The sequence below is a fragment of the Camelina sativa genome, chromosome 8 (genome assembly GCF_030686135.1).
Source record: "Camelina sativa cultivar CO46 ecotype springtype chromosome 8, ASM3068613v1".
In the NCBI taxonomy this organism is placed as follows: domain Eukaryota; kingdom Viridiplantae; phylum Streptophyta; class Magnoliopsida; order Brassicales; family Brassicaceae; genus Camelina; species Camelina sativa.
The window spans coordinates 2,335,748-2,360,344 of NC_141887.1; the positions used below are offsets into that span (position 1 = coordinate 2,335,748).

At 37.8% G+C, this 24,597-nt stretch overlaps 6 protein-coding genes across 8 annotated transcripts; 3 read left to right on the plus strand and 3 right to left on the minus strand.

The window, feature by feature from the left end:
• Window positions 1-209: 209 nt before the first annotated feature.
• LOC104705756 (formate dehydrogenase, chloroplastic/mitochondrial) lies at window positions 210-3,057 on the plus strand. Its single transcript, XM_087463482.1, has 5 exons — window positions 210-641; window positions 1,303-1,477; window positions 1,589-2,129; window positions 2,224-2,461; window positions 2,691-3,057. The coding sequence occupies exons 1-5, from the start codon at window positions 555-557 to the stop codon at window positions 2,802-2,804; spliced, it is 1,155 nt and encodes a 384-aa protein (XP_087319608.1). The 5' UTR covers window positions 210-554; the 3' UTR covers window positions 2,805-3,057.
• A 1,574-nt stretch (window positions 3,058-4,631) lies between these two features.
• On the plus strand, window positions 4,632-7,555 carry LOC104705757 (uncharacterized). Its single transcript, XM_010421828.3, has 6 exons — window positions 4,632-5,010; window positions 5,765-6,044; window positions 6,188-6,294; window positions 6,384-6,516; window positions 6,606-6,800; window positions 6,904-7,555. Exons 2-6 carry the CDS (start codon window positions 5,778-5,780, stop codon window positions 7,249-7,251), a joined length of 1,050 nt encoding a protein of 349 aa, XP_010420130.1. The 5' UTR covers window positions 4,632-5,010; window positions 5,765-5,777; the 3' UTR covers window positions 7,252-7,555.
• A 29-nt stretch (window positions 7,556-7,584) lies between these two features.
• LOC104705758 (pyrroline-5-carboxylate reductase-like) lies at window positions 7,585-9,472 on the minus strand. The gene is made up of 7 exons (XM_010421829.3): window positions 9,094-9,472; window positions 8,948-8,996; window positions 8,739-8,830; window positions 8,552-8,624; window positions 8,312-8,432; window positions 8,107-8,212; window positions 7,585-7,998 (listed from the first exon to the last, which is right to left on the minus strand). The coding sequence occupies exons 1-7, from the start codon at window positions 9,292-9,294 to the stop codon at window positions 7,810-7,812; spliced, it is 831 nt and encodes a 276-aa protein (XP_010420131.1). The 5' UTR covers window positions 9,295-9,472; the 3' UTR covers window positions 7,585-7,809.
• A 2,541-nt stretch (window positions 9,473-12,013) lies between these two features.
• Window positions 12,014-13,264, minus strand: LOC104705759 (B3 domain-containing protein At3g06220-like). Its single transcript, XM_010421831.3, has 3 exons — window positions 13,061-13,264; window positions 12,869-12,951; window positions 12,014-12,515 (listed from the first exon to the last, which is right to left on the minus strand). The coding sequence occupies exons 2-3, from the start codon at window positions 12,935-12,937 to the stop codon at window positions 12,174-12,176; spliced, it is 411 nt and encodes a 136-aa protein (XP_010420133.1). The 5' UTR covers window positions 12,938-12,951; window positions 13,061-13,264; the 3' UTR covers window positions 12,014-12,173.
• Window positions 13,265-13,427: 163 nt separating this feature from the next.
• LOC104705760 (mannosyltransferase APTG1) lies at window positions 13,428-16,752 on the minus strand. 3 transcript variants are annotated; one of them, XR_015564746.1, is made up of 9 exons: window positions 16,346-16,617; window positions 16,042-16,159; window positions 15,740-15,844; window positions 15,118-15,401; window positions 14,745-15,026; window positions 14,404-14,637; window positions 14,154-14,305; window positions 13,892-14,057; window positions 13,428-13,772 (listed from the first exon to the last, which is right to left on the minus strand). XR_015564746.1 is itself a non-coding variant. In XM_010421833.2 (9 exons), exons 1-9 carry the CDS (start codon window positions 16,612-16,614, stop codon window positions 13,689-13,691), a joined length of 1,680 nt encoding a protein of 559 aa, XP_010420135.2. In that variant the 5' UTR covers window positions 16,615-16,752; the 3' UTR covers window positions 13,428-13,688. The 3 variants fall into 3 exon arrangements, 2 of the variants coding, with proteins under 2 accessions (XP_010420135.2, XP_087319610.1); XM_010421833.2 differs by having other exon boundaries at window positions 14,404-14,623; window positions 16,346-16,752; XM_087463484.1 differs by having other exon boundaries at window positions 14,404-14,623; window positions 15,118-15,404; window positions 16,346-16,597.
• A 5,681-nt stretch (window positions 16,753-22,433) lies between these two features.
• Window positions 22,434-24,576, plus strand: LOC104705761 (UDP-glycosyltransferase 90A1-like). The gene is made up of 3 exons (XM_010421834.3): window positions 22,434-23,509; window positions 23,746-24,090; window positions 24,188-24,576. The coding sequence occupies exons 1-3, from the start codon at window positions 22,535-22,537 to the stop codon at window positions 24,383-24,385; spliced, it is 1,518 nt and encodes a 505-aa protein (XP_010420136.2). The 5' UTR covers window positions 22,434-22,534; the 3' UTR covers window positions 24,386-24,576.
• The last annotated feature ends 21 nt before the right edge of the window (window positions 24,577-24,597 follow it).

The following is a 24,597-nucleotide window of genomic DNA, read 5'->3' on the forward strand; positions in this document are numbered from 1 at the left end:
AATTATATAAGTTGTCCCAGTTAAGATAAAGATTTTAAATTTTGTTTTTTTCTTTCTTTAGAATTTAATTGAAATATTGGGTGAGGTACATTTTTAATGGTTTGTAGTTTTGTACTTTGTTTCATAGAGAATTCGATTCCCCAGTGTGAAAATATCATTTAAAAAGGAATCAATTTAAAAGGAAAATAATATTTTGAATAAGATTATTTGTTTAAACAAGGAAAAAAAGATTTATACATAAATTTGTTTGAGAAACACATGAATGCATTTTGACCAAGAAAAAAAAAACAGGTGAATGCATAGTGAGTAAATAATCTTGTAGAATTCAATGATAATTTTGTAATTGTACTTGAGAAACAAGATTAGTACGACAAGATGATGTCTATGGGAGCCGTCTTCCACGTGGCACAGTGTAGCTGGTCTGATTTGGTGCAGGTGCGTGAACATTTCCTCCTATATAAACCATCTCTTGTCCAATTAGTGATTTCACTCGCACAAAACAAAATCGATCCTAGTAACCAAATTGATATTTTTAATCTCTTCTCTTCTCAACTATGGCGATGCGACAAGCCACTAGAGCTGCGATCAGAGCCTGTGCTTCCTCTCCTTCTTCGGGTTACTTCGCCCGACGTCACTTTAATGTAACTACTCTTCCTTTTTCTTTTTTTTTTCTCTCTCTCTCTCGCTCTCTTTTATTTTCACCATTTAGGTTCTAGGCTGGTTTATCAAGTGATTTCTGGAGCAATCATTCTCAATTGAACTTTTATTTTGCAGTTTTCTCGGAGTTTTGTGTTGTGATTTACCTTGATTTTACTGTATATATATATATATATAAGAGGTTTTTTTTGGAATACGGATCTTTTGCGTTGGTTATGGTTGTGTGCGTGATGATTGAGGTTTTTTAGATCTTTGGCAGTATGATTTTACTAAAATTGAGTGGATACAATTTTGGTTTTGAAGAACTCGGTTTATGTGATATGATCAGATCAGACTGTGCATGACTGAAACGTGTGACTTAAAATTAGGAAAGCACAACTGTCGTTTCTGATTAGGCCAGCTAAATTTTCCATTATTGAACCTATAGAGTAAAGACTACAAGGTGTCTCCTTTTAGAATTATTAAAACTGCACGATGTTTGAGTTGGCTCTCTTATTGGGCTTCCTAACGGGCCTATAATCTGTATATTAATGACTTTAAGGATATGTGGTCTCTTGGAATGTTGTTATGCACTTTTTCATGATTTTCAGGTACAATGTATATGTTTAAAATTTAAATAGCTTCCTGAACTGGCTTATGGAACAGGCATCTTCTGGTGATAGCAAAAAGATTGTTGGAGTTTTCTACAAGGCCAACGAATACGCTACCAAGAACCCTAACTTCCTTGGCTGCGTCGAGAATGCCTTAGGAATCCGCGACTGGCTTGAATCACAAGGACATCAGTACATTGTCACTGATGACAAAGAAGGCCCTGACTGCGGTATGTATTCATTCCTTCGAAAATCTTTGTTCTGTTTTTTATATATTGAGTAGCATTAACTATAAATGCAATATTCTTTTGATGCCACTCTTTACTTGTTATAAATGGCAGAACTTGAGAAACATATCCCGGATCTTCACGTCCTAATATCCACTCCTTTCCACCCGGCGTATGTGAATGCTGAAAGAATCAAGAAAGCCAAGAACCTGAAGCTCCTCCTCACGGCTGGTATTGGCTCCGATCACATTGATCTCCAGGCAGCTGCAGCTGCTGGCCTGACTGTGGCTGAAGTCACGGGAAGCAACGTGGTCTCAGTTGCAGAAGATGAGCTCATGAGAATCCTTATCCTCATGAGAAACTTCGTGCCAGGGTACAACCAGGTCGTCAATGGCAAGTGGGACGTCGCCAGCATTTCGTACAGAGCTTATGATCTGGAAGGGAAGACCATAGGAACTGTGGGAGCTGGCAGAATCGGAAAGCTTTTGCTACAACGTTTGAAACCATTCGGGTGTAACTTGTTGTACCATGACAGGCTTCAGATGGCACCGGAGCTGGAGAAAGAGATTGGAGCTAAGTACGTTGAGGATATGCACGAAATGCTCCCTCAATGCGACGTTGTAGTCGTCAACATGCCTCTCACGGAGAAGACAAGGTATGACGCTAATTTCACAACAATGAAGATGAACACTAATTAAACAAGACTTGTTGTCTGAGATTTGACCAATGGGTTCTTGTTTATTATACAGAGGATTGTTCAACAGAGAGCTGATAGGGAAAATGAAGAAAGGTGTTTTGATAGTGAACAACGCAAGAGGAGCTATCATGGAGAGGCAAGCGGTGGTGGAGGCTGTGGAGAGTGGACACATTGGAGGGTACAGCGGAGACGTGTGGGACCCACAGCCAGCTCCTAAGGACCATCCATGGCGTTACATGCCTAACCAAGCCATGACCCCTCACATCTCCGGCACCACCATTGACGCTCAGGTAATGTTATTTTTTCCTTTTTTAACATTAGCATCTAACATTACGCACATCAATTGCTTTGAAAACATCATAAGTTAAACAAATAAAAAAATGTTTGTTATCCAATTGTTAGTATAGTAGCTTTATTTAATTTAATATGCACATTAGTTGGCCATTTGGAACTTTTTTTTTTTTTTGAACAAAGACCATTTGGAACTTAACCAATTTCTTTTTCTTTTTCAATTTATAGCTACGATATGCGGCGGGGACGAAAGACATGTTAGAGAGGTATTTCAAGGGAGAGGACTTCCCTGCTCAGAATTACATCGTCAAGGACGGTGAACTTGCTCCTCAGTATCGGTAAGGTTTTGATGAGGTGACGAGTGGAAGATGATGTGAAGCGACCTCAAAATAACTTGGTCATCTTTTCGTTTAGTTTAATATGTTATTTCAGAAGCACAATAATAGGAGGGCACTTCCCATGTTCAGAGAGAGTTTGTGAACATAGTCCTTATTGGTTTTTAATCACATGCGTATTTGTTTACCCAATTTGTATGAACTCTATGGTTCCAAATCACCAAAAATATATGAATAAAGAGCATGTTCAGTTTTGCCAAGGGAAAGTGTTCTTGTGTTCTTTGGGGATATGAAGTCTTATTGTATTCCTAAAGGATAAAGATTTTTGTTGTAAACGAGATTCTATAGTCTATACTGTCAAAAGTAATTTGACGATTTAAAACTTAAAAAAAAAACCTAATTAATGAACCGGCCTGAGCCACACCTGCAGGTAACACCGACAATGGTCTAATTCTACAACATTACGACAATGTTTTGCATCATTTTATAAAACAGGACGTACGTGGGTCCATATTTGATGATCTCAATAATTTATTTTCTTGACAACTATATATCAATCCACATATTTAAACCTTATAATAGCTTCATTTTTTTAATCAACATGGGAGAAGAGGGTGGGATGCTAATCATTTAATTTGGCATTTGATCATTAACAGTGGTTAGATATGGTATGGTGACAGCCAACTTCTCTTCTTCTTTCTTTTTTTCTTTCTTTTCAAAATCTGCTCTTCCCATAATGCTGTCATGTGTCTTTTTCTTTTGGTTTTTACTACATCTAAATCGAAATTTCTCTGAAAAAAGCATGTTTAATGTTTTTATTCTCAAAACTGACGGAATGATGAAATTTTATTATTGAAAGATACGCATAAATATAAAAGGAAATTTCCTTCAGTTTAAATACGAAATTATAAGTGTAACAAGTCTGTTATCATTGAACATTTGAATCTTCAGGTTTGAGAATTGTGATAAAGAGCTTGTGATCGTCTTGTCATTGTACAAATGGCGTTATGATAACAACATACGAAATTTGATGACAAATTTGACACAATAAAAGTTTTTTTTGTTTAAACGGATAAACACAACCTCATTAATTCTGCACCACCAAACATCATTATAGAAAATAATCTAAGAATTTACTTTTGTAATATTAACATTATTTTTAAAGTAATTAGACATTGTTTTTTCACTAATCAAAAACTCAATCATACAAATGATTGCAGTTAATTATTACACGGATCTGACCCGATTTGAAATTAATTCCTATATGGTTAAGTACGATATGGAGTTAAAGCCTCTTAGACCTACCATGTATTTCTGTGTAATTCATCCATAATTAGTAGACATTTAAAGTCACTCTTATCAACATTTCCAAGAAAATACTTACTAAAAGATCTCAAGAAAAAAAATGTTGACAAAAATAAAGATCTCTGGAACAAAAAAAATAGAAAAGAAAGAATCATTGCCAAAAAGATTATGCTAAATTACAACAACAGTTGATGTCTGATGAGATAGATGTTTTTGGCGCTGGAGGGTCATAATCAAAAAATCTAATCATATAACTTTATATTTAATGTCAAGAAAACAAAATAATAGCTAAAAAATGAGAATAAAATAACAGTTTTTTTTGGAAATAATATATTTAGTCAAGAGGATAATTTGGGAATATATATATATATATTAATAAAAATAATAAAAAAAAAGAAATTAAAAACATTAATTTCAACCGCGAGGCAATCGCATATATGGTGGTAACTAGAAACCGACAAAATAAAAACCCTGTGGACCACATTTGAGGTCCCCAAACATAACTCATTTATACGACACCGTTTTTAACAACTTCACACCGAACGAATACGACGTCGTTTCCAAACCACACCATACGAATACGACGACTCGGTGTGAAAGTGCATACTGCATCGCATCACATCGCCGGTTAAGGGAGGGATTATTTTTAATTTTTCGTCATTGTAACAAAATTAAAAAGACTCACTCTCTCTTCTCTCTCTCTCTCTCTCTCTTTCTCGATTCTGTCTATTTTCTCTCGCATTTCAAAATTTCATTTCCTAATATAGAGAGATTAGATAGATTCTTTTAAGGTCGGAGATTTTTTTTTTGTGTGCGAGTCCACAAAGTTTCGCTATTCCGCCGTCACTTTTTTTTTTTTTTTTTCAACTCCAGAGGCTGTGTGTTTTCGCCACGGCTTTGATTCGCCGGTAAATTTTCTATATCTCACATCTTTTTTTTAAAACGCATTTGCAGATTTTGAGCTTGTTTCGGTAATCATTTGATCTTTGAAATTTTTTTGAGAATTAGTTAGCCGGTGAGAGGTATTTTGAATCGGATTTGGAATACTAATTGAGATCTTCTGAGTGAGATGGTGTTTTCTTTCTTGTTGTTGGAATTATTTGGAGATTCGAGTTCGAAATGTAGATCTATGTTATGTTTCGTTTTCGCTGGTTGAATTGGTCCGCTTTGATGTTGACAAGTAGTGTTTACTACTTTCGCTATTCTTCGTTTTTTGAGATTCTTTTGATGCTTTTAACCCTAAATTTGCTTCGCAATCGCTTCAGCTGATTTGGTCATTTCGATTTTTTTTTTCTGTCTGGCTTTATCAGATGATATAAGTTTTTTTTTTTTACCTTCTGTTTGCTGGTTGAGTTTCTTGACTGATTCAGTCTTTGGTAGACTTGAATTCATCGAGATCTGACTTCTAAAGATCTATTGCTTATGTGATGATGAGTTTGAAACGGATTTTGAGTCTCTCATTTTAAGCCTGGTGTAACAGTTTTTTTTTACGATAATTCAGTATCCTCTCAGCTGTTTTTGGTAGATGTGTGTTACGCTTTTGGTCTTCATTGTTTTGATTTAGATTTCTTCCTGCAGTGTTAAATATTTCATGTTATTCTTTGGAACTGGTTTGTTTTATGTTTCAATGGCGATTTATTAAATGTCCCTGATTACACTCAGGTAAACTTCACGTATGGCCAGCAATACTTTAAAAGATATGAATAGTCTTCATGTAACTGAGAAGATTAGTGATTGTAAAGCAAGCTTAGCTAAGCCTTGTGTTGGCAAGATGAATGGAAAATCTGATGATAGACCATTACCAAACCCTGCCTCCTTGGATTCCAGTGATCCTAAAGTTGTAGATGCGGAGAAACCGGAGCCAGAGGTACCTATTGTGGAAGTTGAATATATTGACTCCGACAACTTGGATAATGTAGACGACGCTGATGCACTTCTCAAGGTACATTTTTTCTGTTTGGCTTCTGTATTGTGGTTATATTAGGGTATTAGTACACCCAAAATTTGTGATGAAATTGTTATATTTGGAAATTGGAAATATGATTGTTTACACCAAGAAGAATCTGTTTGGTCTTATATTTTCAGTCGGTTTTAGCTGGACTCGAGTCCAAGGATTGGATTTCAGTCTGTGATGCTCTTAATAATGTTCGCCGGCTTTCGATATTCCACAAGGAAGCAATGCTGCATATGCTGTAAGCCATGTTCTCTATGCTGATGTCTCTGACTAATTATCTCTTGAAGTATATTGGGAAATGAAAGTCTCATGGTATTTCATTAACAGTGAAAAAGTGATACCACTTGTTGTGAAGTCACTGAAAAATCCACGAAGTGCAGTATGTAAAACGGCATGCATGACATCTGCAGACATCTTCAGTGCATATAATAATCATATTACAGATCTATTGGAGCCTCTGGTAACTCTTCTATCTTTTTTTACTCTTTCACTGTGTTTACTGATTGAGTTCTACTTGTTCTTATACACTTTACTACTTTATGCTTTCAGCTTACTCAACTCCTCCTCAAGTCTTCCCAAGACAAACGGTTTGTATGCGAGGCAGCAGACAAAGCTTTAATCTCAATGACAAAATATGTTTCCCCAACCTTGCTGTTACCAAAGCTGCAACCTTGTCTCAAGCACAGGAATCCTCGGATCCGAGCGAAAGCATCATTATGCTTTTCCCGAAGTGTTCCTAGACTGGTAATACAAGTTCAACTTCTGTTCTTCCCAGATATATCTCTGACTAAAGCATTGCATGTTATGTAACAATTCCAACAAGTTTGCACTATAATACAAATTCCAGGGCGTTGAAGGCATTAAGGAATATGGAATCGACAAATTAGTTCAAGCAGCTGCTTCTCAGCTTAGTGATCAGCTCCCTGAATCCCGTGAGGCTGCACGGACCGTCCTTCTAGAACTTCAGACTGTGTATGAAAAAGCTCATCCTCTCATGAACCCCGAGACATCATCATCATCATCATCATCTCCAGAAGAAGAGCAAATCCTTGAGCCAATCACTTGGGAAATCTTCTGTCAGTCAAAACTGTCAGCTCTAAGCGCACAAGCCGTGCTTCGTGTCACCAATGTTGTGACTGTGACAGCTCGGGAGGGTTTGGTCATTTCAGGTCCATCATCTTCATCTCAGTTATAAACCTTTTCTACTACAATTTTTTAAAAAACCCGTTTGCTACGAATCATACGGTTGACATGGTGTTCTCCGGGCATGATCTACCAAATTGGCAAAATTATGGACCGCGAAAGAGAGTGAAGGCGGTTTTGTTAAAAATCTTGGTTTCTTATTTTCTTTTTGTGGGTTCTATTCAGTCGTCACCAGCACCTTTTTCTTATGTGTATATATCTATACCAAGATTTGGTAAGATAGCCTGAGTCGGATGGTTTTATTCAAATTGGTCGGATTCTTGGATTGGAAGATTCAGAGTCCATTTTTCACATCATTATCATACTCATGTTCTAGATTCTTTAGTTTAGACAATTCATCGTGGTCATTTACAAAAAAGAATCAGAATCAAGTCAAGAGGTAATTAGAAAAGAAGTATCCGAGTACTGAATCGATAAAACGTCTAGATACTAATCTTCACCTCTACCATCGAAGACAAGTGGGGAAAACTCATCTAAAAACAAGCAATGCCATAACACTTATTCTAATGAATCTGTAAGGTGAAACAATAGCAGCAGCCAGATATAGAGATTAGTTTTGTGAGAGCTCCTTGCTTCGCTTAGCTGCAGCAACAACAGCATTCATAAGTGTTGCACGGAAAGAGCCTTTCTCCAGCTCATGAACTCCAGCTATAGTAGTGCCGCCGGGTGAAGTAACATCATCTTTCAACACACCTGGATGCTTTCCGGTTTTGCTCACCATTGTTGCAGCTCCAAGAACCTGTCAAGAAATAGAAAAACCCACAAAGCTGCGGCTTAACTTTCTAGTTCCAGTATATTCAATACCGTAATAAAGTAGACTAAAGAGCGTTGTGGGTTGGTTACTGACAGTTTGTGAAGCTAAACTCAATGCGAGTTCTCGTGGTAGACCAGCAGCTACCCCTCCGTCAGCTAAAGCTTCAATGGCTAAGAATATGTATGCTGGTCCACTTCCACTGAAACGAATCAAAATATTCAAAGAACTTAGTACATGATTACTTGGTAAGTGACATGTAAAACTCAAGCATAGCAGAAACCGTAGTGCTTTTATGTACCTGAGACCAGTGACAGCATCAAACATTTTCTCATCAGCTTTCAATATCTTCCCCACCGCGCCAAACAACTTAGCGACAATTTCTCCATCCTCTTCCGTTGCTCCTGTTCCGAGGCTCATAACTATATACACACACAACATAATGATACATGTAAGCAATTTGATTGATAGCTTCAGAAAGACATAGAAATCACAAACATAATCCAGAAGTAGCACCAATGCAAACACTCTGACTAACTACCTGAAGCTGCCTCACCAACTGCGGCAGGTGTATTAGGCATCACCCTTATGAATCGATCTTGACCAGACCATTCCTAAAACAACGTTTGATGTAAAAACTCACAATGCAACACCATAGATAGTTGACAGAACTTAAATGGCAGCTATCATATCTCTGACAAAGCATAGGACTAGAAAGAAGTAAAAACCTGAAGATCTTTCAACTTGATTCCAGCTGCAACCGAAACCAGAATCTTATTCTTTGAAAGCTTCGATCTTAACTCCATGACAGCCTTCTTAACTAACCAACCATATGAAAAGGTACAACTTAAGGTAAACACACACACACACACACACAAAAACTTCACTGTAGATGAATGTATCATAGATTCAATGGAGAGAGAGGTAAGAACTATACCAACTTGGGGTTTGACAGAGAATATAACAACATCGCTTTCTTTAACAACCTGATCATTCATTCATCACTTTCAATTTAGTTTTCTAACTCCACAAGACATTGAATTTTAAAAGGAAAGGCTGAAGAAGACGAAGGAATTGACTTACGTCTTCGCTATTAGAGAAGACACTGACGCCGAAGGATTCGAAGACATCACGGCGGTTGAGATTGGAGTGAACGGCGGTGAAGATACGATTAGGAGGAAGCACACCAGAGGCTACCACACCTCTAGCTATACTCTCAGCCATTTTACCAGCTCCGATGAATCCTACCTTAAAGCTCTCCGCCGGTATCGGAAGAATCTCCATTGGAAAAAAAAGTAAAAAAAAAAAAAAAATTACGCGATTAAGGGATACGATTTAGGGTTAAAGCTCTCAGTTGTGTTCAGGTAGGTTCAAAACCAAAGAGTCACGAGTAGATCAGTTCAAGTGACCACGTGTCGCGTTACTATACGTGACCAAATAAAAACATTAGCATACGAAGTACATCAGTTCCGTTTAAACTCTGAACACATCAGAATTGGACATCTGTATCGTTCACGTTCTCTATATAAAAAACGACAGGTATTTAGAAAACATATGTCCAAAACGACACGTAGTTAGAAAACAGAAACATTTTGGGAAAATGACACCTACACCCACTTTCTCCTAAAGTATTATCACAAAAACCCACTTTCCACTCATGGTATACTTTCCCAAGTTTTTTGCTTATATGTCCACTTTCCTTTTACATTTTTGCCCTTACTAACAACTTACCTCTCTTTCTCTCATTCTTTTCTCTCTTTTTCTCTTCTTTTTTGTTGTTAACACTTTAACAAAGTAAAATATATTTATTTGTTATCATAAAACAAATTTTCTATTTATTTATATAAAATATGTTATGATTGTATATTTTCTACATTTTAAGATACATATTGCTATATTTTTTATGAATTTTTAGATTATACAGTATCCATCAGTCGTTGAACATTTGTTCAATTATAAGTGGATAATCAATTGCAGTATTATTAATAGATAGTTACTTGTGTTTATTCATACAAAATATACATACATAAATTTGGTTAGATCTTTATCCATAGCATATTATCCATAACACAACATAGACCAAATAAGTACAAAACCTTTTAATTCTAAATTTTAAATCCTAGATTTAGGGTTTAGGGTTTAAGGTTTAGGGTTTAGTGTTTAGGGTTTAGGGTTTAGGATTTAGGGTTTAGGGTTTAGAGTTTAGTAATGAAAATTTAGTAACTTTAGTTGGTGATAAACATACTAAATTTTAAGTTTAGTAACTTTAGTTGTTGACAAACAAAAAAAAGTTAACCTTATACCCTAAATATTAAATCCTAACACCACATAGACACTAAATCCATATAAGCCCAAAAACGTAAACCTTATACCCTAAATCTTAAATCCTAAACCCTAAACCATACACCTTGAACCCTAAATCCTAAACCATGAATTAAAAATATAGACACATCATCCACATACCTAAACCTAAACTTTTAACCTTAACCCCTAAATCCTACACCTTGAACCTTAGACAATACAATTTGAACTCAAAACATAGACATTGAATCTATATACCATCTAAAGTCTAAACCCTAAACTATGGTGATGTTTGAACATGCAACAAACTTGTCAATAAATTTCATCTGGATTGCTTGTCCACGTGGTCAGAGTTTGGTGGATAGGCTTAGAGATTAATAATGACCATGTTTGTTGTGTAGTATGCTTCTAGTGACACTTCTAAGTTCTAATATCTCTAATTCTAGCTTAAAAATAGTACAAAAACATTTGGCTAAAAGACATCTAAGTGGCTAAACTATAGTGATGTTTGAACATGCAACAAACTTGTCAATAAATTTCATCTGGATTGCTTGTCCACGTGGTCAGAATTTGGTGGATAGGCTTTGAGATTAATAATGACCATGTTTATTGTGTAGTATGCTTCTAGTGACACTTCTAAGTTCTAATATACCTACTTCTAGCTGAAAAATAGTACAAAAACATTTAGCTAAAAGAAATCTATGTGGCTAATTTATCTTGGACAAATTTCTGCTCATGTAAAGAATGAGCAAGATATTATAAGATAAGTATCCATAACTACTAATCCACATGATTGATATTCAATGTTCTAAATAAATCAATGTTGTTAATTTTTATTTTGTTTATTAACCACTTATGAGTGTATATGTTTCTGGACCAACACAAAATATGAAGCAAGGAGCTCATGGTGTCTATGGATTTAATTGTGTTGATGTTGTATGATGATTCTTTGGTCTGTCTACATTGGTATCCACAAAAAAATATCCACATGATCACATCCATAGCCACCATTCAACTGTTATTCTTCAGCTTAATGTCTAGATATGCTTTGTAAATCCATGGAGACCTATCCACTAAACTTTGTTTTTTTTTTAAAGTGATAGTTTTAGTTTTAGGTTCAAGGGTTTATGTTCTAGGATTTAAAATTTAGAATTAAAGGGTTTTGTACTTATTTGGTCTATGTTGTGTTATGGATAATATGCTATGGATAAAGATCTAACCAAATTTATGTATGTATATTTTGTATGAATAAACACAAGTAACTATCTATTAACAATACTGCAATTGATTATCCACTTATAATTGAACAAATGTTCAACGACTGATGGATACTGTATAATCTAAAAATTCATAAAAAATATAGCAATATGTATCTTAAAATGTAGAAAATATATAATCATAACATATTTTATATAAATAAATAGAAAATTTGTTTTATGATAACAAATAAATATATTTTACTTTGTTAAAGTGTTAACAACAAAAAAGAAGAGAAAAAGAGAGAAACGAAGGAGAGAAAGAGAGAAAAGAAGGAGAGAAAGAGAGGTAAGTTGTTAGTAAGCGCAAAAATGTAAAAGGAAAGTGGACACATAAGCAAAAAACTTGGGAAAGTATACCATGAGTGGAAAGTGAGTTTTTGTGACAGAACTCACACCCAAAGTGGTTTTCATGACATTTTCCCAAACATTTTTGGTTGTTTAGCTAGCTGAATTGGTTTTAAAATTGATATTAGTGGGAGGTTGGTCTTGAATTTGATCATATTACAAAAGAGAGCGATACTTAAAAGTCTACATTACAATTATTTTTATCTCTTCTCAAAGAGAAAAGTTCCATGACACTCTCTTTGTTTCAGCATTCATCTCTTACACTTGAGTGACACTAACAAGAGATTCGCCACTGTTGTTGTCACTCTCTGACTCATCATCAGAGATGTCTTCCACTTCAACGACTGCTCGAATTTCCTTGCAACCTCCGTGACCGTATATGCTCACTTCATAGCGGTTGTAACCATCAAACACAAATGTCAAGAACTCTCCATCTTTAAGCTCGGTATCTGCCACAAAACTGGGCCATCCTTGTTCAAAGTACACTTGCCCTCGTATGCTCTTCGTTGCTACTTTCCAAATTTTCCCACCGTTTCCTATGAGAATCGCAGTCTTGGGCAACCGCCGTGGTAAGTGTTCGTAGTACGAAGTTGGTATCATCTGCTCAACACAAAATGTAACACAAACTCAACTGTTAAAGTGACTAGTCAGCAACAAAACGTATACTTGAGAGTCTGTCTACGGCAAAGGCTTTCAACACATAAAAGAAAAGAAGCAAAGCCTCTTCTTTAATTTTTTCAACATAAGAGAAAAATCTGAGAAAAGCTACTCTATACTTTTGACAGATTTAAGCATATATTCGAATTATCTAATAAACTTGCTCTCACTTTCTTGAGCTAGGACATAGCAATGTTGTTTCAGATCTAAATCACATCACCACTGAGCATATGAACAAAACATATTTTCTCACAAAACTAGTTAAGTCAGACAAAAAATTTAGAGAAGAAACTTACAAAGGATTCAGAGCTGTAATGGGAAAGAAAAACACTGAAGAAACGAGGAAGCACATCACCAGAAGCCATGGAGGACGTAGGAACTGTGTGTGTGAGAGAGAATAATAAATCAGAGGAATTAGGAAAAAATATGTAAGCTACCAAGTTAAAGAGACATTGGAAATTATGGGAACAAAGAGAAGATATTCTTACCAAGACAGGAGCTATTCTGGTCCAAAGGGTTCGTTCTCTTCTCTACTCTTAGGATGAAAGAAGTTGAGAGATTGAAATTTAAAAACAAGATGAAAAGTAAGAAAGTGCAATGGCAGCAGTACACAGTAAATGCGTTTCTACATACGAACCTGTTTTCTCTGTCCTTTTTCTTCGTACAAACTACAGACCAGTGAGAAAGTAGCATTGCTTTTTTCACTTTCTTTTATGCACTTTAATGTTCCTAGAAAGCCGTAGAGAGTTAATATTCTCTTAATGCGTGAGGTCGTTAGCTCAGATTTAATTAACAGTTTTTGTATTAACGATTCTGTTTATCTAAACACTTGTGGCCTTGTGGGCGAAAAGAGTGTGATTAAGAATCTTTGTCATCATAGAAATTAACTAGTCACAAATTAAACAAATGCTCTAATCTGTGCACTCAATGTTTCCCGGTTGAACAATTTAACCGGAACAGATTGGAGTTAAAAACGGTATAAGATAACCGAGATTAGACTCTTAATGGACAACCGTGTGTTTGATTTTGAGACAGAGGAGTTCAGATAGATTCTATAGCCTGCCTGATGAGGCTAATGATTATAAGAACCTGTAAGGCTGCTACTCTTAGGGATAACTATGTGTGGTTTACAACATAGACGACCACTGAGGATTGAAGATCTCGATCAACCTTGAAATGCGCGTGGAAAAACCTCTTCACCTGTTTCATCACCAACAAAACATATTTTAGTCTACAAATGTAAAAAAAAATAAAAAAGCAAATCAAGTCGGAGTCCGGAGATGGTTAAAAAATAAGATGTGTTCTTGCTTCTAACTTGCCTTTTTATAGGAATGTTGTATCATGAAATCTCTGAGTTTTGTTTCTTCTGATGCAAACAATACAATGTGACTAGGCGGCTCTGACCAGTTTCTAGCTAACTCTGATGCAAAACCTAACGGGTTCACTAAGAACCGGTCTGACTCATCAAGTTCTCCCTTCTCTTCACTGTTTGAGAAAAAGAAGAAGAAAAAGAAGAAGATGAAGGAGAATCCTTAAGAATCACATACAAGCAAGAGCTGTAACTCGGGGCGTGATCCTTACCTTGGGGTGCAGTCGAGAAATTGCATTGGAATGTTGTGATGGAGAGTGGAATAATAGGGAGTAGAATGGCACGGCATGAGAAAGAGGATGCTCTTTACTCTCCCTTTGTATGCTTCATCCGATAAGTAGTTCATCGCATCCTCGGTTCCTCTCTGTTGGAAACAACATCATTCCTTATTATAGCATAAATAGAGAGAGTAAACTCGGAAACTACAGAGAGCGCTCAAGTCAAGTGATTGGTTTTTCTTACCTGATGGAATAAACTCATGTATAGTGCCATTGGGATATTGGTAGCAAGCAAAAAAAAGACTGAAAGTCTTAATTTAGGAGACCACTTGATGGTATGGTTCTGTCGAGGGACTTGCTTCTTTTTAGTGACTGGTGATGATGATGATGAACCAGATACTTCCATTTGAGCAAACGCATACCCAGAGAATATCAAAGCTATGGGTAGCACAGGCAGGACAAACCTATCATTCATAATCTAAGTAGATGACACGGAAAACATATTTCATGATGAAAGGATGTTCCTTGCAAAGTATTGGATATGGAGAGTGTAAGAAAACGGAATACTTCCTACATTCATATTACCTGAATTCCTTGTGGCCGAGTACGCTGTATAATGCTAAGACCCATAGAATAAGAGCTGAAAGCTTCTGATTTTTAGACTTGATCATTCCAGTAATGGAAAATGGTGTAAAAGTGAAAAGCATGACAAGAAATCCCTGGCTGAAGTACCAGTGCCATGGGTGAGTTCCGTAATAGTCTCCACCAGATGAAAGGAAATTAAACTTCAGAAAATTGAGAGGCACAATAACCCATGAGCCGTACATCAGACGGTCCAGCAAACAGGTGAAACCGAGGACCAAAGATCTAACACCAGAAGCAAGTTAGCGCAACAAAATCTTCCAAAAGCAAACATCAAAACGAACATTAAAAAGCAGAGCTGCAGAGTTAAACTTACCCAATCGGGATCACCTCTAGAATGATGAATTTGACCTTATTAGGAGTCAGAAATAGCTCGAGCATCCCAACGTATAACCATATGATTGCACTTGTTGGCCTTATGGCACATGCTAGGGCTGCTATGACCAAACCCCACTTCCGATTAACGGGATAGTCTGTTGAATGGTTTCTAATACAAGGCCAGTAGTACAGCCCCATGATGGTAAGAACAGTCTCCAAACAGTTTGAAAAGGTACGGTTCAAACAGAAGAAGACGAACCAGTTTGCCATTTGACAAAAGAGCTACTAAAAAGTTAGGGAAGCAATCCAGAATAAAATGCAAACACATATTGAGAAAGAATAAGTTTTCAGAAGAATAAGAGGAAACTACTAACAGACGTATCTTGGTATCTCATCGAAGCTCAGGATATCTAATACCCTTCCGGTTACATCGACATATCATTACGTAGGGAACTATCAAATATAGTGTAATGGTAAGTTGGCTCTACTATTGAAGATAATGTTTGGCCTTTATTAACCAAGGCTAATCTTGTTATTCTCACGGGTTGCAAATTCATTGACATAATATACAAAAAATATAAAGAAAATGCTAACTAATGGGGATGCATAGAAAAGGATACAGACCAACTTGCAGCATTTTCTCCATATAGAGCATCTGAGAGTTTATACAAATAGAGATCACCAATAGCTGAGAATACGGATTGCATGAGACGTGGAGCCTTCCTCTGCCAAGAAAGGAAAAATGAGTTGTAACACATATTCAAAAACAATGTCAACAGGTTCTGCTTCTTTAGACCAAATAAGCTAATCACTATTAAAAAAAGTATATTCAAAAAAACAATGCCAACAGGTTCTGCTTCTTTAGACCAAATAAGCTAATCACCATTAAGAAAGTAACAACAACACATTGTGTAATACTGACCATAATGTAGGGAGTATCAAGACCCGTAACTTGAAGAAGTTTATACAAGAATGCGAATACCATAGGATGCAAATAGCTTCGTATTCCTCTCTTCCACTCCCATGTCATATAACCATACCTATCATTATCATCAATCAACCAAACAAAATCAAAAATAAAATAAAAAAAATCTTATAAAAGTAGCATTCTCACTTCTACTATGTGATCTAAGCTTCCGAGACGAATCTAACACTAACACAAACACCATAATCTCAGAACAAAAAGGCAAAGTAAAATTCAAAAGCCTAGAGATTAGAAACATTACCCAAAGACGGTGCGGTGAGCTACTTCAAGTGATTGCCAATGTTCATCAGGGTTGAAATAAGTCTTAATCAACAGAGCATTTACCACACGAAACGCGAGGCACAACAAAAATATCCTACTCGGAGATCTAGAAACACCACTACAGGAATCGGGATCACCGACGTCGTTAACTGACGCGCCACCGTCTCCATCGCCGCCGGCGAACTTCCGCTTCCTTATGTCCATCGAAGAAGAAGTTTTTGTCTTCAGTTTTGCGATTACCAAACACATATTGGGTTTGTTAATTCACTCCTCAGCTTATCCAATAATTAAAATGGGCTTAGAGCCCATCTCAATTCGACAATTATTAAAATTATTATTTTCTTAAGAAAAAACATGGCCTAAACACGACTCACACCACCGATAGCCATCAATAGCAAAACTGTTTACTGAACCTAAATATGACATAAGCCTATACTGTCAAACACATGGCACACGTAACCAATTTATACAGGTGTTAAATCAAGCACGAAATCATAATGAACATTATTATAAAAAAAGGAGTACGTATTTCATTACTATGAAAATGATATTAATTGAAAAGCAAAATTTGAATAGTATTTTTGGAGATTTTCGTTTCGGTAAGAAACTGACGTATAGAACAAGCGTTACATTTTTGACAAAAAAAAAAAAGAAAGAACAAGCGTTACACTGACACCTATCCAATATCTATCTTTAAAATTGCATTCTGGCATAATTGGAGAGACGTGTGCCTAAAGAAATAAGGGTATGAAATAATAACATTTGCCATTATCAAAATTTCAGTTATATATGTTCTAACATGTTTTTCTAATGGTGTTAGAAAAATAGTAGTGTATTTTGTATGAAGGAGAAGCCAAATTCTCAACTTAAGCCCAACTTTGAAACAGAGGATTCCAAAGTGGATCAGACTAAGCCCAACAACATTCAATCAACGAAGCCCAGCAAACCCAATACGAGACAAAAGATGAGACGATGGTCACCTGAAGACAAGAAGAAGGACAAAGCAGAGAAATCTTTGTACCTCCAAGCCGTTGCAAATGCAGAGGTTGCAGGCTGTCACAAGGCTCTGCAAATAGAGACAAAGAACGACTTCGACGCTCTAACCCTCCTCTCTGAGGATGAAATGTGTCATTGAAAACTAGGTTTAGCAATGTCTCAATCCTTGTATAAATAGATGATGAGAAACATTGTAAATCTTAAGAGAGTATAATCAGAAATAAGAAATAACTTTCTTCACCGTTTATCCAATTTCTATATGGTATCAGAGCCATGGCATCGTCCACTGAGCTCTATGCACAACCTATTCTAAATATCTCAAACTGTGTGACTATCAAGCTCACAGAACGAACCTATCTGCTTTGGAAAACGCAGTTTGAGTCTTTCCTTTGTGGTCAAGGTCTTCTGGGATTCATCAATGGGTCTACTCCGCGACCATCTTCTGCCACCAACAATGACGACACTCCAAACCAGGCGTATCAATCATGGGTTCGGTCCGATCAAGTTGTTAGAGCTTGGCTTTTGGGGTCGTTGTCAGAAGAAATCCTCTCGGAGGTTATCACAACAACAACTTCTCAAGAGGTATGGAACTTTCTCGCTGCTCACTTCAATAAGGTCTCCTCCGCTAGGTTGTTTGGTTTGCAAAGAAAGCTGCAAAATTCAGAAAAGAAAGATTTGCCTATGGTAGACTACTTAAAGGAACTTAAGAACGTATATGATCAGCTAGCTTCTGTTGGTAGTCCTGTTAGCGAGAGAATGAAAATATTTGCTGCCTTAAACGGGTTGACTAGGGAGTATGAACCTATTAAAACGTCCATTGAGGGGATGTTAGATGGTACTCCATCACCAACCCTTGAGGACGTGATACCACGTCTCACTGCTTATCATGACCGCTTGCTGGCTTACACTGAGGAAACAAGTGTCACTCCCCACCTGGCATTTAACATTCAGCAGTACGATGGCTCTTCCTATGGAAACAGAGGCAGAGGTAACAGAAACAGAGGCAGGGGAGGATACTCCACAAAAGGAAGAGGATTCCACCAGCAGATTTCTTCGGGCTCTGCTGGTTATACTGTTGAAAACAAACCGATTTGTCAAATATGTGGAAAAGCAGGTCATGTAGCGTCCAAGTGCTGGCATCGATTCAACAACACATATCAACCTGACCTTCCTGCAGCTCTAGCAGCCCTTCGCATCACTAATGTAATGGATCAGTCTGGTCACGAGTGGGTTACAGAAAGTGGAGCAACTTCTCATGTCATAGGATCGCAGAACAACCTGCAGAACTCACGACCATATGATGGTAACAACACCATCATGCTCGGTGATGGGAACTTCCTACCTATTACGCATACTGGCTCAGCTACGCTACCAACGACATTAAGTACCTTACCCCTAAAAGATGTTTTAGTTGTACCTGGTATTGCCAAATCTTTGTTGTATGTCTCAAAACTTACAACAAACTATCCATGCTCCATTAAATTTGATGTTGATGAGGTTATTGTCAAGGACAAGGGAACAAAGAAGCTCCTCACAATCGGACCGCATCGTAGAGGGTTGTACACGCTCAAGGATCCACCGTTCCAAGCATTCTACTCATCAAGACAGCAGGCTGCGTCACATGAGGTGTGGCATAGACGTCTTGGACACCCTAATAACAAGATCCTAGAGCAGTTAGTCAAGAATAAAGCTATTGTCATAAATAAAAGTACCAAGGAGATATGTGAGGGATGTCACCTTGGGAAAAGTAGTCATCTCCCTTTTTCAGATTCTGAGTTTGTTGCAACTAGGCCATTAGAGAGGATTCACTGTGATCTTTGGGGTCCAGCTCTTGTTACTTCTTGTCAAGGTTTCAGATACTATGTAATTTTCATAGACAACTGGTCAAGATATTGTTGGTTCTACCCATTGAAATATAAATCAGATTTTTATTCCACATTCTGCAATTTTCAGAAGCTTGTTGAAAACCAGTTTGGCTCCAAAATATCAAAGTTTCAGTGTGATGGTGGTGGAGAATTCACAAGTAAAGTCTTTCTTACTCACCTAAGTCAGTGTGGTATCCAACAGCTTATTTCTTCCCCTTATACTCCTCAGCAAAACGGTCTTGCTGAAAGGAAACATAGACACATCACCGAACTTGGACTAGCTATGATGTTCTGCAGCAAGATTCCTCAGAAATATTGGGTAGAAGCCTTCTTCACAGCCAACTTCCTGAGTAACATTCTTCCAACTACAGCTTTGTCAGAGAACCAAAGTCCTCATGAGAAGCTGCATCAGTCACCTCCTGAGTATACTGCTTTAAGAACGTTTGGCTGCACCTGTTATCCTACTTTCTGGAACTATGCCATGAACAAATTTGATCCAAGGTCTCTTCGGTGTGTGTTCATGGGGTATAACATCAAGTACAAAGGGTACAGGTGCCTACATCCACCCACTAGAAGAATTTATATCAGTAGACATGTTTTATTCGATGAAACCTCATTTCCCTTCTCCGATGTCTATCAACATCTCCACAGTTTTGGCAAAACAAATCTTCTGCAGGCATGGCAGCAAGATTTTCATCACCAACCGCCTGTTGCTTCAACCACATCGGTAAGTCAATCCAATCAAGGTCAGAACTTGTTTACTGATGAAGATTTTCCTCCTCTAGGCGCAGTTCTCCCTCGATCTGTTCCGCAAACTGTAGGTTCCTTGTCTCAACCGACAAATTCAGTATCTCCTAGTGAAGCTCCTATGGTGGATCAAGAAAGCATTGAGCGTACGACATGCATTGAACCTGCTTCTATTGGCGATAACGTTCCTGATTCACCAAACAATCAGCTCTCACGAACGCTTCCACCACAGAATACGGAAACAGAGACATCAAACAATGCAGATAATGAAAGGGAATCACAAACATCGGCGCATTCAATGACTACATGATCTCAGGTAGGTGTGCGTAAACCAAATCCTTGCTATGCTTACTCACGCAAAAATCCTCATATCCTGAACCAAAGACAGTCACTGAAGCATTACAAGATGAGGGTTGGACTAATGCGATGGGTGAAGAGATAGGCGACTGCAAAGAAACAAACACGTTCTCTTTGGTTCCTTGTGAACCAAATATGAATGTTATAGGGTGCAAATGGGTTTTCAGAACAAAACTCCACGCTGATGGCTCTTTAGACAGATTAAGAGCAAGACTTGTAGCGAAAGGTTTTCACCAGGAAGAAGGTGTTGACTACTTCGAAACATACAGTCCAGTAGTCAGAACTGCTACTGTTCGTCTGGTCCTTCATGAAGCTACAGTGAAGCAATGACAACTTAAGCAATTGGATGTTAAGAATGCCTTTTTGCATGGTGATCTAACTGAGGAGGTTTATATGTTGCAACCAGCAGGTTTTGTAGATAAAATGAAACCAGATCATGTTTGAAAGTTGCACAAATCCCTCTATGGGCTAAAACAGTCACCAAGGGCTTGGTATGACAAGTTTAGCAATTTTTGTTAGAGTTTGGCTTCCAATGCAGTATACGAGATCCATCACTGGTTGTGTATGATAAAGGTGGTGATATGATCCTACTGCTACTCTATGTGGACGACATGGTACTCACAGGGAGTAATCCAAACCTCCTCAACAAGCTCTTGGACAGTATGAATAAAGAATTTCGAATGAAAGACCTAGGCAAGCTACATTATTTCTTGGGCATTCAAGCAACCTTCCATGACAAAGGGTTGTTTCTCTCTCAGCAAAAATATGCAGAGGATCTGCTCAAAGTTGCAGGCATGTTTGATTGTGCACCCATGCCTACTCCACTGCCGGAACAACTTAATCAAGTTCCTCATCAGAAGCAACTCTTCTCTAATCCAACATATTTCAGGAGTTTGGCAGGTAAGTTGCAGTATCTTACTTTAACAAGACCTGACATTCAGTTTGCAGTTAACTTTGTTTGTCAGAAGATGCATGAGCCAAAAATGTCGGACTTTCATCTTCTCAAGAGAATTCTAAGGTATGTAAAGGGAACAACCGCCATGGGAATCTCTTTCAACAAGAACACTGACTTCACGTTAAGAGCCTACAGTGACAACAGTCATGCAAACTGCAAAGATACAAGACGCTCTATAGCCGGATTCTGCACGTTCCTTGGTAACAACATCATATCTTGGTCCTCGAAACGGCAACCAACTGTCTCCAAAAGTTCAACTGAGGCAGAGTATAGAGCGTTATCAGACACAACATCCGAACCTGTCTGGATAAACAACATGCTCAAAGACTTACGCATACCTCAAATGGAGCCACCTGAACTCTATGGTGATAATCTCTCATCTATTTACCTTGCGGCCAATCCTATCTTTCACAACAGGACCAAACACTTTGAAACACACTATCATTATGTAAGAGAAAGGGTTGCTCTTGGAGCTATGGTCGTTAAACATGTTCCTGCACATCAACAACTGGCCGACATTTTCACGAAGCCTCTTCCACAAGGTCCGTTTTCATCATTGAGACACAAACTCGGTGTAGTTGTTCCACCCACACCCAGTTTGCAGGGGAGTATGAAGGAGAAGCCAAATTCTCAACTTAAGCCCAACTTTGAAACAGAGGATTCCAAAGTGGATCAGACAAAGCCCAACAACACTCAATCAACGAAGCCCAGCAAACCCAATACGAGACAAGAGATGAGACGATGGTCACCTGAAAACAAGAAGAAGGACAAAGCAGAGGAATCTTTGTACCTCCAAGCCATTGCAAATGCAGAGGTTGCAGGCTGTCACAAGGCTCTGCAAATAGAGACAAAGAATGGCTTCGACGCTCTAACCCTCCTCTCTGAGGATGACATATGTCATTGAGAACTAGGTTTAGTAATGTCTCAATCCTTGTATAAATAGATAATGAGAAACATTGTAAATCTTAAGAGAATATAATTAGAAATAAGAAATAACTTTCTTCACCGTTTATCCAATTTCTATATTTTGGAGTAGCACTACGAAAATAAAAACTATTTTATAATAACGTTAATTAATACTGTATCTTTTTTTTGTCAAACAATTAATACTGTATCTATATATAATTATATATGACTAGAAGCAACTTTAGGTGATAACTAAAACCATAAAGTCAGTCAAAAGACAATGTTTACTCTTTTGGAAATACAATAATCCGTATCGACCTATAAATATAGTCTTGTGAACCCAATGCAAAGAATGCGAAAAATGAACGTTTCATCATCACATCATGTGGTTCTTTTCCCTTACATGTCAAAAGGCCACACGATTCCTCTCCTCCAATTCGCCCGTCTCCTCCTCCTTCACCGTCGTATAGCCCCCGGCGACGATGAAGAAAAACAACCAACCATTTCCGTCACCGTCTTCACCACCCCAAAAAACCAACCATTTGTCTCAAACTTCCTCTCCGACGACGTCGCATCATCAGTCAGAGTAATCTCCCTCCCTTTCCCTGAAAACATCGTCGGAATCCCTCCCGGCGTCGAGAGCACCGACAAGCTCCCATCCATGTCGCTTTACGCGCCCTTCACGCGCGCAACCAAGTCTCTCCAGCCTCTCTTCGAAGCAGCGCTTCAGAATCTTCCCAAAGTGTCTTTCATGGTCACTGATGGTTTCCTATGGTGGACATCAGAGTCCGCCGCAAGATTCGATATCCCGAGACTCGCCTTCTACGGCATGAACTCGTACGCATCGGCTATAACATCATCCGCATGGGTTCACGAACTCTTCACCAAACCGGAAAATGTTATATCCGATACCGAACCGGTTACTGTACCGGACTTTCCGTGGATCAGTGTTAAGAAGTGCCAGTTCGACCCGGTTTTAACCAACTCGGAACAATCCGGTCCAGCGTTTGAGCTATTAATAGACCATATTATATCCACCAAGAAAAGCCGTGGAGTTATAGTGAACAGTTTCTACGAGCTCGAGTCAACGTTCGTTGACTACCGGTTCCGTGATGACCATGAGCCCAAGCCATGGTGTGTTGGGCCTTTGTGTTTGGCAAATCCTCCTAAACCGGAGAGTGATAAACCGGATTGGATTGATTGGTTGGACCGGAAGCGAGAGAAAGGACATCCGGTTTTGTATGTGGCGTTTGGAACACAGGCTGAGATATCAAACGAGCAGCTCAATGAAATAGCATTAGGGTTGGAAGAATCCAAGGTACGTTAAGAATGAATCCAACGGATCTGGTAATATTTATTATAGTTGACCAATAACTTTTATCATCCGATCGACCTGGCTAATTACATGCATGTATCTCATAAAATATTTTTTCAGTCTTTTTAATTTTTATAATAACGTTTAATTTAGAATTAATGCGAAAAACATACAATATATATACCGTATTAAGAAAAAGTATTTTGTGAATTTACGTGGTCTTGTTTACTTTAATAAAGGTGAACTTCTTGTGGGTCACGAGAAAGGATTTGAATGATGAAGTAACTGAATCAGGATTAGGGTTAGAAAAGAGAGTGAAAGAGAATGGGTTGATTGTGCGAGATTGGGTAGACCAATGGGAGATATTGTCACATGAAAGCGTCAAAGGGTTTTTGAGTCATTGTGGATGGAACTCGGCACAAGAGAGTATTTGTGCTGGGATTCCCCTGCTCGCTTGGCCAATGATGGCTGAGCAGCCGCTCAATGCGAAGCTGGTTGTAGAGGAGCTTAAGATCGGTGTAGGAATCGAAACCGAAGATGGAAGTGTCAAAGGGCTCGTCAGAAAAGAAGAACTTAGTCGAAAGGTATATATATCAAAATGTTTTCAGTGAATCTAATATTAGATTATGAATGGAACTATATGTAGTTTTGTTTTTTGTTTTTTTTTTGGGTGCAATTTAGGTTAAAGAATTAATGGAAGGAGAGATGGGGGAGACCGCAAGGAAGAATGTGATAGAGTATGCGGAAATGGCAAAAAAAGCTTTGGCTCCAGAGACTGGTTCGTCTTGGAAGAATCTGAATTCTCTTCTTGAAGAGCTATGCAAGAGTAGAGAGGCAGATGATGTTAGTGAGTTGTCTAGTGATAAACAAAGAGACTGAGGATTGGATAACCGAAATGAAAACCAATAAAAATGGCTGGTTCTGTTGAAAATCTGGTTATAATAAGTTTTTTTTGGTAGAATTTATATATAATAAGTTTAGAGAATATATCTTGGTATTCTAATTCTATTTTGGTTTTAGTTAATATGAAAACTTTCAGATTCAGTGTCAATAGGAGACTTGTTCTTCTTTTCCTCTGAGTATGATCAATT

Excerpts from the sequence above, each read along its gene's own strand:
- LOC104705756 (XM_087463482.1), top strand. The coding sequence starts at position 555 with ATGGCGATGCGACAAGCCACTAGAGCTGCGATCAGAGCCTGTGCTTCC. Across the intron at positions 642-1,302 it reads TCGCCCGACGTCACTTTAAT|GCATCTTCTGGTGATAGCAA; the intron begins GTAACTACTCTT and ends CTTATGGAACAG. Across the intron at positions 2,130-2,223 it reads CCTCTCACGGAGAAGACAAG|AGGATTGTTCAACAGAGAGC; the intron begins GTATGACGCTAA and ends TTTATTATACAG.
- LOC104705760 (XM_010421833.2), bottom strand. The coding sequence starts at position 16,614 with ATGTGTTTGGTAATCGCAAAACTGAAGACAAAAACTTCTTCTTCGATG. Across the intron at positions 16,160-16,345 it reads GCTCACCGCACCGTCTTTGG|GTATGGTTATATGACATGGG; the intron begins GTAATGTTTCTA and ends TGATAATGATAG. Across the intron at positions 15,845-16,041 it reads TTGATACTCCCTACATTATG|AGGAAGGCTCCACGTCTCAT; the intron begins GTCAGTATTACA and ends CTTTCTTGGCAG.
- LOC104705758 (XM_010421829.3), bottom strand. The coding sequence starts at position 9,294 with ATGGAGATTCTTCCGATACCGGCGGAGAGCTTTAAGGTAGGATTCATC. Across the intron at positions 8,625-8,738 it reads TCAAGTTGAAAGATCTTCAG|GAATGGTCTGGTCAAGATCG; the intron begins GTTTTTACTTCT and ends ACGTTGTTTTAG. Across the intron at positions 8,213-8,311 it reads GATGCTGTCACTGGTCTCAG|TGGAAGTGGACCAGCATACA; the intron begins GTACATAAAAGC and ends GATTCGTTTCAG.
- LOC104705757 (XM_010421828.3), top strand. The coding sequence starts at position 5,778 with ATGGCCAGCAATACTTTAAAAGATATGAATAGTCTTCATGTAACTGAG. Across the intron at positions 6,045-6,187 it reads ACGCTGATGCACTTCTCAAG|TCGGTTTTAGCTGGACTCGA; the intron begins GTACATTTTTTC and ends TTATATTTTCAG. Across the intron at positions 6,517-6,605 it reads CAGATCTATTGGAGCCTCTG|CTTACTCAACTCCTCCTCAA; the intron begins GTAACTCTTCTA and ends TTATGCTTTCAG.
- LOC104705761 (XM_010421834.3), top strand. The coding sequence starts at position 22,535 with ATGCAAAGAATGCGAAAAATGAACGTTTCATCATCACATCATGTGGTT. Across the intron at positions 23,510-23,745 it reads TAGGGTTGGAAGAATCCAAG|GTGAACTTCTTGTGGGTCAC; the intron begins GTACGTTAAGAA and ends ACTTTAATAAAG. Across the intron at positions 24,091-24,187 it reads AAGAAGAACTTAGTCGAAAG|GTTAAAGAATTAATGGAAGG; the intron begins GTATATATATCA and ends GGTGCAATTTAG.
- LOC104705759 (XM_010421831.3), bottom strand. The coding sequence starts at position 12,937 with ATGGCTTCTGGTGATGTGCTTCCTCGTTTCTTCAGTGTTTTTCTTTCC. Across the intron at positions 12,516-12,868 it reads ATTACAGCTCTGAATCCTTT|ATGATACCAACTTCGTACTA; the intron begins GTAAGTTTCTTC and ends TGTGTTGAGCAG.